The sequence below is a fragment of the Temnothorax curvispinosus genome, unplaced genomic scaffold, assembly GCF_003070985.1.
Source record: "Temnothorax curvispinosus isolate PA1 unplaced genomic scaffold, ASM307098v1 QBEX01005876.1, whole genome shotgun sequence".
In the NCBI taxonomy this organism is placed as follows: Eukaryota; Metazoa; Arthropoda; class Insecta; order Hymenoptera; family Formicidae; genus Temnothorax; species Temnothorax curvispinosus.
The window spans coordinates 880,785-893,180 of record NW_020215656.1 but is presented as its reverse complement, the minus strand read 5'-3'; the positions used below and the strand labels follow the sequence as shown (position 1 = coordinate 893,180).

Here is a 12,396-nt window from a genome sequence, read left to right as displayed (position 1 = left end):
TGGAATTGAATTAAATCATATTTCTTTATATGTATAAACAAAGACTTTGGTTTATTTTTACAAATATTTACATATTAATTATAGTTTGATAAAGTGATATACACTAGTATGAAATTAATGATGACGAAAATTTTGACGTTTATGGAGTTAAGTACGCTGCGAACATCGTAAATATCCGTATAATTGTCAATCGATTACGAAATCACGTTTACGATCATTCCGATCGCGACTGATAAAAAAGGTTGTCATTATGCATTGTACGTAAAAATTATAATTTATACTTAATTTATGGATTTGCCGACCAATTAGGCCACGATTTTATCATTGTGTAAAGACTGTTTCCGGGACAGTTGGTTGCCCAAGTTTGTAGATGCCCAAGAAGCTTGTAATCATTCTTTATTTTATGGTTTTGTACTCCATGAGCGATCAAGTTAGTTACTGCTTGTACCGCCGCTGCGTTTGGTGTTCGGTCTAATGAGAAGAAAGCACGTTAGAGAAATACACATTACGTACAAACAACACTAATAACAAATCCGTGATTTCTGATATTACTTACCACTGTAATCTCCAATGATGCAAATTCCGATACTTTTCTTATTGTAAGATACAGAATGAGCGCCTTGCTTGTCCCATCCGCGACCCTCGTAAACGTTTCCATCTTCACCGACTAGGAAATTATAGCCAATATCGGCCCAGTTTCTTCTGTTCATGTGATCATTCTTGAAATAAAATTTGATATTTGTAATATGCAGGTATCACATTAAAAATTTATTATTTATTAAAACACAAAATAAAAACAGAAGCAGAAATTCTATTCTATTTAACAGAACGTTGATTCTATTTAGTAGAAAATACACTTGTTATAATATAGAATATTGCGTGATTGAATTGTAAATTCAATTGTTCAAAAATGTGTTGGCCAGAAAAAATTTTGTTTTCTGATCAAGAGACACGGTAGTGTCTCACACCAAGTATACGCGCGAAGAAAGGCACGGTGTAAATTACCTGGAACTGTCTCACTTTTAACTGACATATAGCTTGAGTTTCACAACGGGAGCCAGTCGAATGATGAATAATCACGTAAGGCGCTGGGTTTAATTTCAGATTTAAAGCTGGGGATTTCGGTGCTCTAGCGCCCCATTGCGCTCTAGAAATGATGTTTGGGCTATCTAAAAAAAAGTAATTAAAATTAAAAACCAATGATTATACTTTAATGTAAAAATATAGCAACTTTTAATTAAATTAATTAATTAAAGTTAAATTCTAAAATCTAATTTATTTAAGTAAATTTAGAAAAATTGTCATTTTAATAGACTAATAGAACTTTGAATATAAAACTGTATTGCATATAATTGTTGTTTTCTAGAGCACGAATACAAACAATTATATGTCCACATGCTTTTTATATGTATGTCATCTTTATATTTTACGTGAACAGAATACTTTATATCACTCGGCTAGCAATATTGTTTCTCAAACACGAATTGAATCGCTGAATACTAAGACTGAAATGAGTATTATTATAGGATAATTACATGCATGCCTCTAATTTTTATTTGTTACGAAAATATAAGAATATAAGAAAATATTTATAAAAACAGCGAAGAATAAAAACATTTCTCACTCGCATACATTATCAAAATTATCTTTATTTGTGTTTATCGTATTCTAGTTTGAGGGAGAAATTATTTGAAATGCAAATAATGTCATTGTGATAGCAATTATCTTGGAAATCTTTCTAGATACGAGATATTTTCATAATAATTTGTCATGTCGGTAAATATTTTGCTTTATGCAAATAGATTTAACTGCGACACTTGTTGCGCAAGTAATCATTCAATCGGCAACAATTAGTATTTTTCCACGAATCGTAATATAATAAGTTCTGATTGATCAAGAAAACACGAAGAGAGCCGTTAAAATAGAAAATTCATTTATCAATAGCACTTACTTTTACAATAATTTTATATCTTATCGCGCAATTACTTGCAATTACTATTACGTAAAATAAAAAATTAATTTATATTAACTATCTTTGAAACTAAGAATAAAAATTTTGCTATGTTTACGCAAAACATATTCTTTCACTTTTTACACGCAACTGTGAGAAATATCTCTAAAAATTTTGATGACCACGGAGGCACAAGACGAAATTCACGGCTTAACACCCGGCATAAATAATATATTTAATGAATTACTGGCAGCAGCCTCTTGGGTGACGAGTGTCACGTAGACCGTCGCGAAGATTAATGTCGTCGTCGTCGCGATGTACATTTTGACTTGCAAAACGATACTGATGCTGCATGCGACTTGGCATGTAATATATAACCATTTGATTGAAGATATTGCTTCTGGGACATGATCTTTGTCCACATGGCCTATGATAGATATGTACCCATATACGTGCACATTTGACGTGCTTTCCAAACGGGACTTCCCTACGAGTTTTTATCTGATTTACGAGTGAGGAGGGGGGAAACAAACTAACGGGAATTTTAGCATGGATAATAGTGCGGAAATCATTTAATTGGAATATTAATTTATATATGTTTATTTACATCTATTACGACAAAATTTTTGTAATCCATTAGAATAATTTATTAAATAATTAATTAGGTAACGTTTTTATTAACAACAAATCTCGAAATGGTTGGTAACGGAAAACTTAAATATTTGACATAATTATATATCCAATATATATAATTATTTATTATTGTAATAGTATTATAATACAGATTTATTTTATTGTACACAAATACTATTATATATACAAAACTATCTATTATTAATTAATGACAAATATGAAACAACGCAACGATCACATATATATTTTAAATGCATATGAATAAAAACGATAAATAAGAGATAGCATATGTCGCTAATCATTTGTATTGCTTAAAAAAAAACAGGCTCTCTTAAGGAACACTAACGAGCTAAACGCACATGTTGACCTAATCATATATTATGATGTACATAAAATTAATATTGACAAATGTGTAATATCAAAATTTCTATTTGCTCGCACTTTGATCGAAACTTTGATTAACGTTAGCAACGAAATGCACTACACAAATCTGTAACTCGGGATTCTTATATCTTGCGAGCTCTTTGACCTTTGCTCGAAAAACAATATATGGTAATGACGTTACGATTATGTTACATTACACATGATACCTATTATCTTATCGATTTCACGTGTTCGGCAAAACAGTGTTTTTTAGGGCTTCCCAAGAGATGATTATTCTTCGTGATTTATTAATAAATTGACGTTTTTTTTTTTTCAGATTTACTATCAGGAGATAAAGTTCGTCGTTTTCTGCGCTGCGCTGGCGAGATTGAGAAATGCAGTAAACAGGTCAGTTTTTCAAATGTAATTTTCGCAATTTGCAAAAAACAGTTTTACCGATCGAAAAATCATTTTTTTTGTAAGACATATGTACAATCTTATCGTTTACATTTTCAATATATGTTTACTAACTAAACAATATCCATGAAATCCGCGATCGTAATTTATATGCATTATGGAACAGAGTACCTGAAAAGATTTTATCGGAGTAATCCATGCGAAATTATGTCAGAGATAATCGTGTGCAGCACCGTGATGATATTTCGATCACCATTGTCGCTAATTAAACCCGAAGACCGTGACCTTAGAGCATATATCGTTGTAATGAGCATAGCCATCTAAAAGTACGGCTTGCACGCGAACTAAGGCGACAGTGGCATTGATCTCGTTTGTCGAACTTGCGTGAGAGATATTTGTGACATATTCTCTAGGACAGCTCGTTTGAATTTTTTAACGATATGTCTAAAACACTGCGTATACATAAACTTTGCATTTTCACCTAATGACAGTTTTATCGATGGCGTCTTAACTATTATTACATATATAAGTAGTAACATACATATATATATACATGTATGTATAAGTTAGCGCGGAAAGTCTTAGTATTCGGGGTCATTTTGTACATCGGGGGAATTACCTTCGCGAAACGGAGAAAGTCGTTTTTTTTTATTTAAACGACCGTTCATGACAACGAGAATGTCATGATACCTAATAGCAGAGGTAACAACGGTTATATTCGGTATCTAACATACTGGAAAAACTATTATATATATACGTAATATAAAATTAATCTTCGCTTACTAACAAAAAATAACGTAAGCGAATTTTTAGAAGCTACTGACATAATCACATGCGAATCTATCAAACTCTTTTTATAAATAAAAAAAAAAAAAAATGATAACGAAATATGCGACAGGTTGACATAGGATACGACTGTAAACTGTAAGTATCTTTTCTAATAAGAATAAATAATTTTGCGATACTTACAGTCCTTTGTTACGTCAAATCTTTCTATACTTAGGATTCATCGTAATTGCGGTCTATTTTACAATGACCTAAGAATTCCGTTATAGAGTAGTGTCCGATTTGCTGTTATTCTCTATACGGTGTCGTCCTCTTGCACTATTGGCTTCGTGTCAGTGGAATTACGAGGTTTCGGATGCTCAGTCCAACCGGGAAGATTTTTTACGTACTTGTGAAAAAAGCTGGTGCCAGGGCATTCCGTCGCCTTTGCTTGTCGATGACCAATCACGTTGTAGTTGTTCTTTATCTTGCCAAGTGAAACCCCGCAAGCTATCAGGTCGTTCAACGCCTTTAGAGCAGCCGCATTCGGAAGACGGCCTGCGAAATCATACATTTATGTGCGTCACGCATGAATCCTCTGACGCAGACGTTTTTTTCGTGATACGATAATTCAAGGCATGTTGTTTTACATAAAAAAAGACGAATTTTTCTAAAGTAAAGTCAACTTGAGATAGCACTTTTGAGTAATAATACTAATAATTTTTAGTAGTAATTCTTGATCAATGCAATTTAATATCTCTTAATTGTAGCAAGAGGCTGGTGTGTAACTAAGAATGATTTTCCAACAAAAAAAATTGTCAATTATTTCCAACAATTTTCTCAAAATTATTAATCTTTTTTCGATGAAACGTTATTTAGTCTACGTGTAGCAATAATTAATGTTCTTAATTACCGGTAAAGTTTCCTATGACGCATATGCCGATGCTCTGGGTGTTGTATCCAGGTGCATGCGCGCCAACGCCATCCCAACCACGACCCTCGTAGACGTTGCCGTCTTCGCCAATGAGGAAACTATAGCCAATGTCGCACCAGTTGTGATCGTCTATGTGAAAGTTTTGGTAGGCTCTAACGATCGCGGAGCACGACTCCTGATCGTAACAATATGTATCTGTACCGCCGTGATGGACTACCACGTACGGTACAGGTCTTACTGGCATTATTTCGTAACAGCGACGCTCCCTGGCTTTCCATTCCTTTCGGCTGACGATTCTCGGGCATTCTGGAGAATCGGAAACCCATGCATCCGTTATTTTTAATAAATTACTCTCGAATTAAATTAATTTTCCGAAGACTTAGACGGTCTTAAAAGATCGACGGAAAGATTTAACGTACGTAAACTATATAGCGTGCGTAATTACTATTTAATGCTTTATGAATTCTTGATAATAATAATGTTAAAAAATTACGATTTTCCTGCATCGTCGCGCAGAACACGCAGGTATAAATTGGAGTCAACTAATTAGCCAGCACGTTTTTAGCAATTAGTTGCGCAACTGCAAATGTACTTCTAACGTGCAGAAATTATTTTGTCCTTGAGATACGGTGATAGATTGTCCGATCGGATTCCCGAGTTGTAAAATAATTTCGGCTCAGACTTTGGAAAAACTTTGGAAAAATACTAACTAATTATCGAAGCGCGCGCTTGTCACGAGGAGCGCATAATTGTTCTTTGTTGCTACTGTAACGCATGTTTTATCTCGAACAATTTCACTTTTTCTCGATGCACGTTCGCTCGCACAAATCAACTTATCGACATGATATACGACTTAACAGAACAATTTTGCAGAAAATATTGTAACGCACTTCAAAGATAAAACTGTTACACACGGTTTTCTTTCATAGGAGCACTGTAAACAGGTTTTTGAACTTTAGCATGGCCGATTTATGCATTTTCACGGAGTCGCACAAACCGATACTGTATCATGTTAGCGTATTATTTTTAAACAACTGTTTTAATTTTTAATTAAACATTTTAATTTTATATTAAGCATTGTAACACTGTTGCTAGAAAACCGGACAGTCACTAACTAAATCGCTAACGCCACTGCTTTGTTGCAAATGTAGGTACTTTTAGCAAAAGTTTCGTAGCTGTGAGCCGTGCATTTATTATACTTATCATATCTAAACGTGGACTTCATTATGATGATTAAACATTTTAATTTGCATGCAGGTGACGCATGATAATTGAGTATACGCCTTCGAAAGATTGTAGAGCTTTGTCGAGGTTAAATAAAAATTAATTCGGCGTGGATATTTGCGGATTCGCAATACCTTTTTATTAAAAAAATTAATGCACATAAAAAAATATATGTAAAAAAGCAAGCACTTCTTATTTTTATTGGATAGAAAAAGTATGAGACACCTTTCGAGAGATTCTGCGATTTACGCATACAAGAGCAATCAAAAGAGAACCATTAAAGGTTTGATATAAAAAATCGCAAGAGCGAATAATAGTATTAGGAAAAGTTATATTCTGCTGTAGATTATTTAATATTTATTTTAATTATAAGTAACACAATAAAGAGATTGCTCTTTAAATTTATCATATTTATTATAAATTTTCTTATAAATACACGATCTAATTGCACGGTCTTCCACAATATTACCATTGATGTCACGCAATTTCTTCGACGAGGGAGAATTAATTTTGAGAATATGATATACTTTTTATACCGAAGCCTTTGATTCCCGAGTGGCTTACCGGTTGCATTGATGAAATTCGTGTTGTCAATGGGAATAGCGAGCACCGCGTACTCGAGAAGGAGTACGAACGCGCATAGCGTGGACAATCGGATGAGGTAAGAAGATGACCTCATAGTGATTGACACTGTTACAGCGCGCGTCAAAAATGAAACTGGGTAGCCATCGTGTTGCCGTCTGCTTTTAAACGAAAAACCGGACGATAACTGGGAAGTCCCCTCAGAGGAGTCGTTGAGAAATCAACCCGTTTGGTCCCTTAACCCTATCCCCTCTTCGGCGTGTTTGTCACAACGACTACAATGACAACGTCGACAATGACGACGACTTCAAGGAGGAGATGCTTGTCGCTATAAATTCGTGCAATAACTGCATCGACTGCGATTGCAATCGAAACGCGGAAGGACGTGATATTACGTTGTTTGCGCGATAAGAAATCGAACATGATTGAGATTAATGAGATTGACAAAGTGATTGAGTAACGATAATTTGACGAGAAATTATACTGTGAAAATAATCACATAAAAAAGAAGCATGAGAGACATGTATATATATTGTATATATATATACATATATCAAAATGATAAATATATGCTATTAACATTTATGCGTTTATACGTTGTAAAAAGTTGGAGACAGAAAAGTACTGAAAAAGTTTCATAAAACAAATAACCGAAAAATGTGTAAGATATAAACTCATTGTCTAAAAAAAAATCATCTTTTTCTTCAACTTGAGTGCGGCATTTCTACACTTAAATGCGAGTGAAATGCGTTAAAGTCAGATTTAAGATTATTTCGAAGTCTCGAACTATTATTTATTAATTGATCGGATTTATTATACACGTATATATATATTTTTCTTATTAATACAGTTTAGTACTTTTTCTCTACATGAGCTACTGGTTACGATGAACTTGAGTTGCACAGTTTTATCAAATTGGATCGTGAATTTCCGATAACGGTATCTAGAAGTTACGTAAATTAATCAATATCGCGATAGTAGAATACAGAACACATAAAATGCTATTTAGTGAATCGGTTTTTTAATTATTCTCTCATTTTGACCGCTTCGATCACATCAGCGATCGAGAATTTTTGATAAATAACGTCAGCGCGCAATTTGTTAAAATGCCCATACATTTCTATGAATAATGTGAATAATATTAATGACTTGCTATTTTGCGCGTTTGGATATCTGATCTATAATATCTGACAGATATAATAACATATTTGTCTTCTGATGAAAAAACGATGCATTTTGCACAAACAGAACTACGCTCAAATTGACTCTATCCAATATAAGTATATATGTATGTATATATCGTTGCCTGTGTACATTTGAATGGTAAATTATGCATCAGATATTCTTACAAATCTACATATATGAAGGGTATAGGGAAAAGACGATCAATGTCCGATCCATCCGGAGTAATTTCGAAAAAAAAAACGCAATTTTAAGTTTCAAGACATCAGATATCTTAGGAAGCTATTGAAAAAAATTAGTACAAAATTTAGTGAATATCGGAACGTAGCCTTAATGTTTACATTGTATGTTAGACTCTGATTCCTTTCCTCCTAAGCGCGTGACTATGACCGTTTTTTCCCTGCACGGTACATCTTTCTAATGGTCTTATTTCTAATGAATTGTATTTGTTATTGGAAATGCATTCTTGAGTAAAACAGATAAGATTATGAAAGTTCTTTGAAACATGCCACAAGATAACCATGTTTTTCCCTTGTACCTTTCATATATATAATATTGCTAGTAACTTAATGACACCGAATTTATCGAAATCATCGCTGCAATAATGAAGTAAAAATAATTAAAATAGACGAAAACATTGTTTTGCACTCGACATGACAGACTCGATTTCACTGAGTTACAGTAGACAAAATATGTGTCGACGTAGAAATTTTTATTCTGTATCTGCTCGGAATAATAACCATCAATATATAATGAGGGGATATATCGTGTTGCGAGAGTGTGATTTTGAGATAACGCCTCATTCATGAAAGGCGTCGAATGACTTTTGTTTGCCCGTCATAGTGCGCTGTCATCTAGCTGTCAATTAATTGTTTCCTGCAACTGTTTGTCATTGGCGTAATTCTCGTAACACGCCAAGTTGTTTCTTGAAAGAACTTCTATTTCCTACACATATAACTAAGGATGTAACTAAGGATATATTAACAAACTCATTAATTTAACACTATATGCTATAGAATTAATATCGAGATCCACGAATGCACTGAAGAGTATAATCCTATCCTCGGAAATAGGCGCTAGGTGATGCAGCATGATTGCTGAAGAGAAAAAGTTGAAAAAAAACGGAGTATATACAAATCACTGTCTTAGATAATCGTGATAAAATCGTTAGTCATTGGCGTAGTCGCGAATAATAATGTTATCAAAGCAGTAAAAATTAATTAGAGAACGATAAAACTCGCGAAACGTACGATTACCACTGACTGATTACATGAAAAATATAATTGTAGGATTTATAGGAAAACATCGTGATCAATTGCGATAACTACTTGAACGATAAAATAGTGGTAATCAATGTAACGTGATATGAACCGGACGTCATCCAAGTCATACAATTGAAATATCGAAGCAACGGCCGTATACTTTTTGTAATATAAGAGTGAATAAGAGCGAGACCACCCTATAATAATTTAAAACGAACACACACACACACACACACACACAAATAGTTTAAAAAATGTCTTCAGAAAATTCATCATTTTTCTCCTGAAATTACAAATGATAAAATTATTGTCGAGAATCAATCTTTATCGGGAGCGATATTGATGATTATGTTGATAACCGATTACGTTAATGTTGTTAATGATCGTTTATTCGGAAAATTGTCACATTATCAGGCAATAATCAGGTATAATTGTTATTAGAGAATTTGATCACGTACTACATCATTATAGAAAAGTGGAACGCTACTCTCTCTTTCTCGACTCTTTCTCTCTCTCCCCCAGCTCTCTTTTTCGTAGAAATGAATTGACGCAACACGTTGGTCTTAAATGTATTATCTTGCAACTGTATCAAGATAAAATTCTTTAACAAAGAGCAAACAAACAACAGCAGTTACTATATTTGCATCAATGGAATTGTGATTTAAAACTTTCCTCAATGGATCCACTTAGCATCGAGTTTAACTTGTTCGAGTATTGCATCATAAGATTGTGCTACAATAAGACAGTATTGACATTGTCAGCAAATATATTCTTCATCTTTTATAAACTCCGAAGTATTACATACATATAATGCTACTCTTTAAATTGCTAGTGCTCTCTTAATTGCTAGTGCTAGAAATTGCACGACTATATACCAGGTGTCGCGTTTCTCCAAGCAAGTTCGAGCTCGAGAAGTGGTCCAGCAGTTTTCTGGGTTACCATCGGCTTACCATTACACTGAGAAACGTTAGTTATTGATATATACCCTGTCTAGTATTTTAATTTTACCAGAGACGCGTAGCTTTCTAATTTTACAATTCAAACTTAGCAAACAAATGTTCAAGTTTGGATTTGCGGAAGATGCAGCTGGCACTGCTGAAGGTACGACTAATCATATTTTTGGGATAAGTCTAGAGACACACGTGCCTGTTCGTAATTTGAGGTTAGAGCGGTTAGAGCATTGTGAAACTGTTTTCCCGCGAATATTCAACTTTGTATCTTTCAATTTTTACGAACTATGCACGCTATGCACGCGCAAAGGAGTTATTTATTTTATTTAAATAATTTTAGGGGATAGCGAACAGAAGCAGAAATTAGAATGGATTTCCGCTACAAAACTCGAAATAACGCCCGAACAAATCGGAGCAAGGTATCAGGCTGATTATTATGCAGAAACTGAAGTGTTTCCTGGTTGCACTCTAAAGTTAATTCGCTCTGATAAAGTAACACAGGATTTATCAGATCAAAATTATCAGAATATCATTGAGGCCGAGTCGAAACATTCCGATCTCATTCCAGCGAAATACGAAGGTGATTTTTGTTAATTAAAATTTGTTTAAAGCTTTCTTAGGCTACTTTACTGACAATTTAAATTTTATTCGAAGTCCCGAAATTTCATTAATACACGCGTTAAAAATTTGTTGTGCAATAAGGCGGGTTAAAAATCTGGGAATGCACGTTCGATTTGGGTCAGTATATACTGGAGAAGGAGATCGAGTTAAAAGACAAACTCGTCATGGATCTTGGATGCGGTTCTGGATTGATTGGGCTTCTATCTCTTCGCAAAAATTCCGTGGTCCATTTTCAAGATTACGTTCGTATGATTTGTGATTGTCACTCTGAAAAGTGGGCCGCGATTAACGATAACAATTTTTTGTAGAACGAGGAAGTGCTAAGATCCGTGACCATTCCGAACGTGCTATTGAATTTTGACGATCGTACGATTGTACTGACGAAATGTGAATTTTATGCCGGGGATTGGGCTTCTCTCGCGACGTTACTCGACGAAAATAAGAAGTACGATTATATCTTTACGAGCGAAACGATATACAATTCGGACAATCATAAAAAATTGTACGAGATTTTTAAGACAAAGTTAAAAGACGACGGCGCTGTGTGAGTACATTGGATTACTGATGCCTCATTTTTATATCAAAACTTAAGTTTAGAAACGGGTGATTTCTATTAGATTTGTCGCTGGGAAAACCTACTATTTTGGCGTGGGTGGTGGAATGAGACAGTTTGAGAATCTCATCTTGAAGGACGGATGCTTCGACGTCAAATCGGTGTGGAGAAGTCAAGATGGTGATTAACAATTAATTTTAAATATATTTCTCTTTCGATATTCGACGATATCGACTGTATATATTTTAGGCGTAAACAGAGAAATCCTGAAGCTCACGAGAAAACCCCACGAAAAATATCACATGTCTGGTGAATAATATTATTGTCTTCGTAAAAATATGAGGTATCGGCTCGGAATGTTGCAATAATCAACAATAGCGATTCTTCCGCAGCAAGATTTGCTCGACTGTTTTCTCTTCTTGTGTACGCAAAGCTCATTAACTTGGTCAATAAATGTTTTTCTATGGCGAAAGTCTTTCGTAAACCCATCCGTCCTCTCCTTGATGCAAGAGAATATTGTCTATTTTCTCGTCCGCTTTTGGACGTCTGAAACGGATTCTGTCGTGAAGACGATCGCTCTGACCTTGCCAGAATTCTACGGAATGTGGCACGACGAGATAACCGCCCCTGAAATAGAACATCTGATATAATGAACGATCTTTACAAATAAACGATGATCTAAATTTGGAAATTATACACGTGGCAGATGCACGACGCTATTAATTCACGGTTAGGTCAGCGATATTAAATGTATTAGTGTTGCTAAACGAAGCGAGAGTGTATGGCAGTGTGCCATCGCACGTGACTATTAATCTTCTTTGCTTTTATACGTGTTTCTCGTGTAAGAAACCTTTATATTCGAAATAATTAATTAGAAAAACGGTCAATGTTTTACACGCGCATATATAAATGATTTACTAATAATATATTAATTATTTTTTAATTATACTTACCAGTGG

General features: G+C 34.3%; 3 protein-coding genes across 3 annotated transcripts in view; 1 reads left to right on the top strand and 2 right to left on the bottom strand.

Moving 5' to 3' along the window:
- Window positions 1-32: 32 nt before the first annotated feature.
- Window positions 33-7,155, bottom strand: LOC112455186. Its single transcript, XM_025016962.1, has 8 exons — window positions 6,852-7,155; window positions 5,043-5,369; window positions 4,452-4,687; window positions 4,334-4,337; window positions 2,199-2,438; window positions 1,006-1,169; window positions 557-719; window positions 33-471 (listed from the first exon to the last, which is right to left on the bottom strand). Exons 1-8 carry the CDS (start codon window positions 6,964-6,966, stop codon window positions 287-289), a joined length of 1,434 nt encoding a protein of 477 aa, XP_024872730.1. The 5' UTR covers window positions 6,967-7,155; the 3' UTR covers window positions 33-286.
- A 2,391-nt stretch (window positions 7,156-9,546) lies between these two features.
- Window positions 9,547-11,779, top strand: LOC112455194 (histidine protein methyltransferase 1 homolog). The gene is made up of 6 exons (XM_025016975.1): window positions 9,547-10,414; window positions 10,604-10,843; window positions 10,966-11,126; window positions 11,193-11,428; window positions 11,502-11,617; window positions 11,687-11,779. The coding sequence occupies exons 1-6, from the start codon at window positions 10,369-10,371 to the stop codon at window positions 11,752-11,754; spliced, it is 867 nt and encodes a 288-aa protein (XP_024872743.1). The 5' UTR covers window positions 9,547-10,368; the 3' UTR covers window positions 11,755-11,779.
- The window catches only part of LOC112455195 (pyridoxine/pyridoxamine 5'-phosphate oxidase-like), a 3,452-nt gene continuing 2,677 nt past the window's right edge, over window positions 11,622-12,396 (bottom strand). Inside the window, exon 6 of the mRNA XM_025016976.1 lies at window positions 11,622-12,064. Coding sequence (XP_024872744.1) covers window positions 11,899-12,064 — 166 coding nt within the window. The 3' untranslated portion in view covers window positions 11,622-11,898. The remainder of the gene's footprint in view (window positions 12,065-12,396) is intronic.

Bases quoted from the DNA above. Each gene is read 5' to 3' on its own strand.
- LOC112455186 (XM_025016962.1), bottom strand. From the start codon at position 6,966: ATGAGGTCATCTTCTTACCTCATCCGATTGTCCACGCTATGCGCGTTC. The intron at 5,370-6,851 runs GTAAGCCACTCG...CCGATTCTCCAG, and splicing joins GAATTTCATCAATGCAACCG to AATGCCCGAGAATCGTCAGC. The intron at 4,688-5,042 runs GTAATTAAGAAC...ATGATTTCGCAG, and splicing joins CGTCATAGGAAACTTTACCG to GCCGTCTTCCGAATGCGGCT.
- LOC112455194 (XM_025016975.1), top strand. From the start codon at position 10,369: ATGTTCAAGTTTGGATTTGCGGAAGATGCAGCTGGCACTGCTGAAG. The intron at 10,844-10,965 runs GTGATTTTTGTT...TTGTGCAATAAG, and splicing joins CATTCCAGCGAAATACGAAG to GCGGGTTAAAAATCTGGGAA. The intron at 11,429-11,501 runs GTGAGTACATTG...GATTTCTATTAG, and splicing joins TTAAAAGACGACGGCGCTGT to ATTTGTCGCTGGGAAAACCT.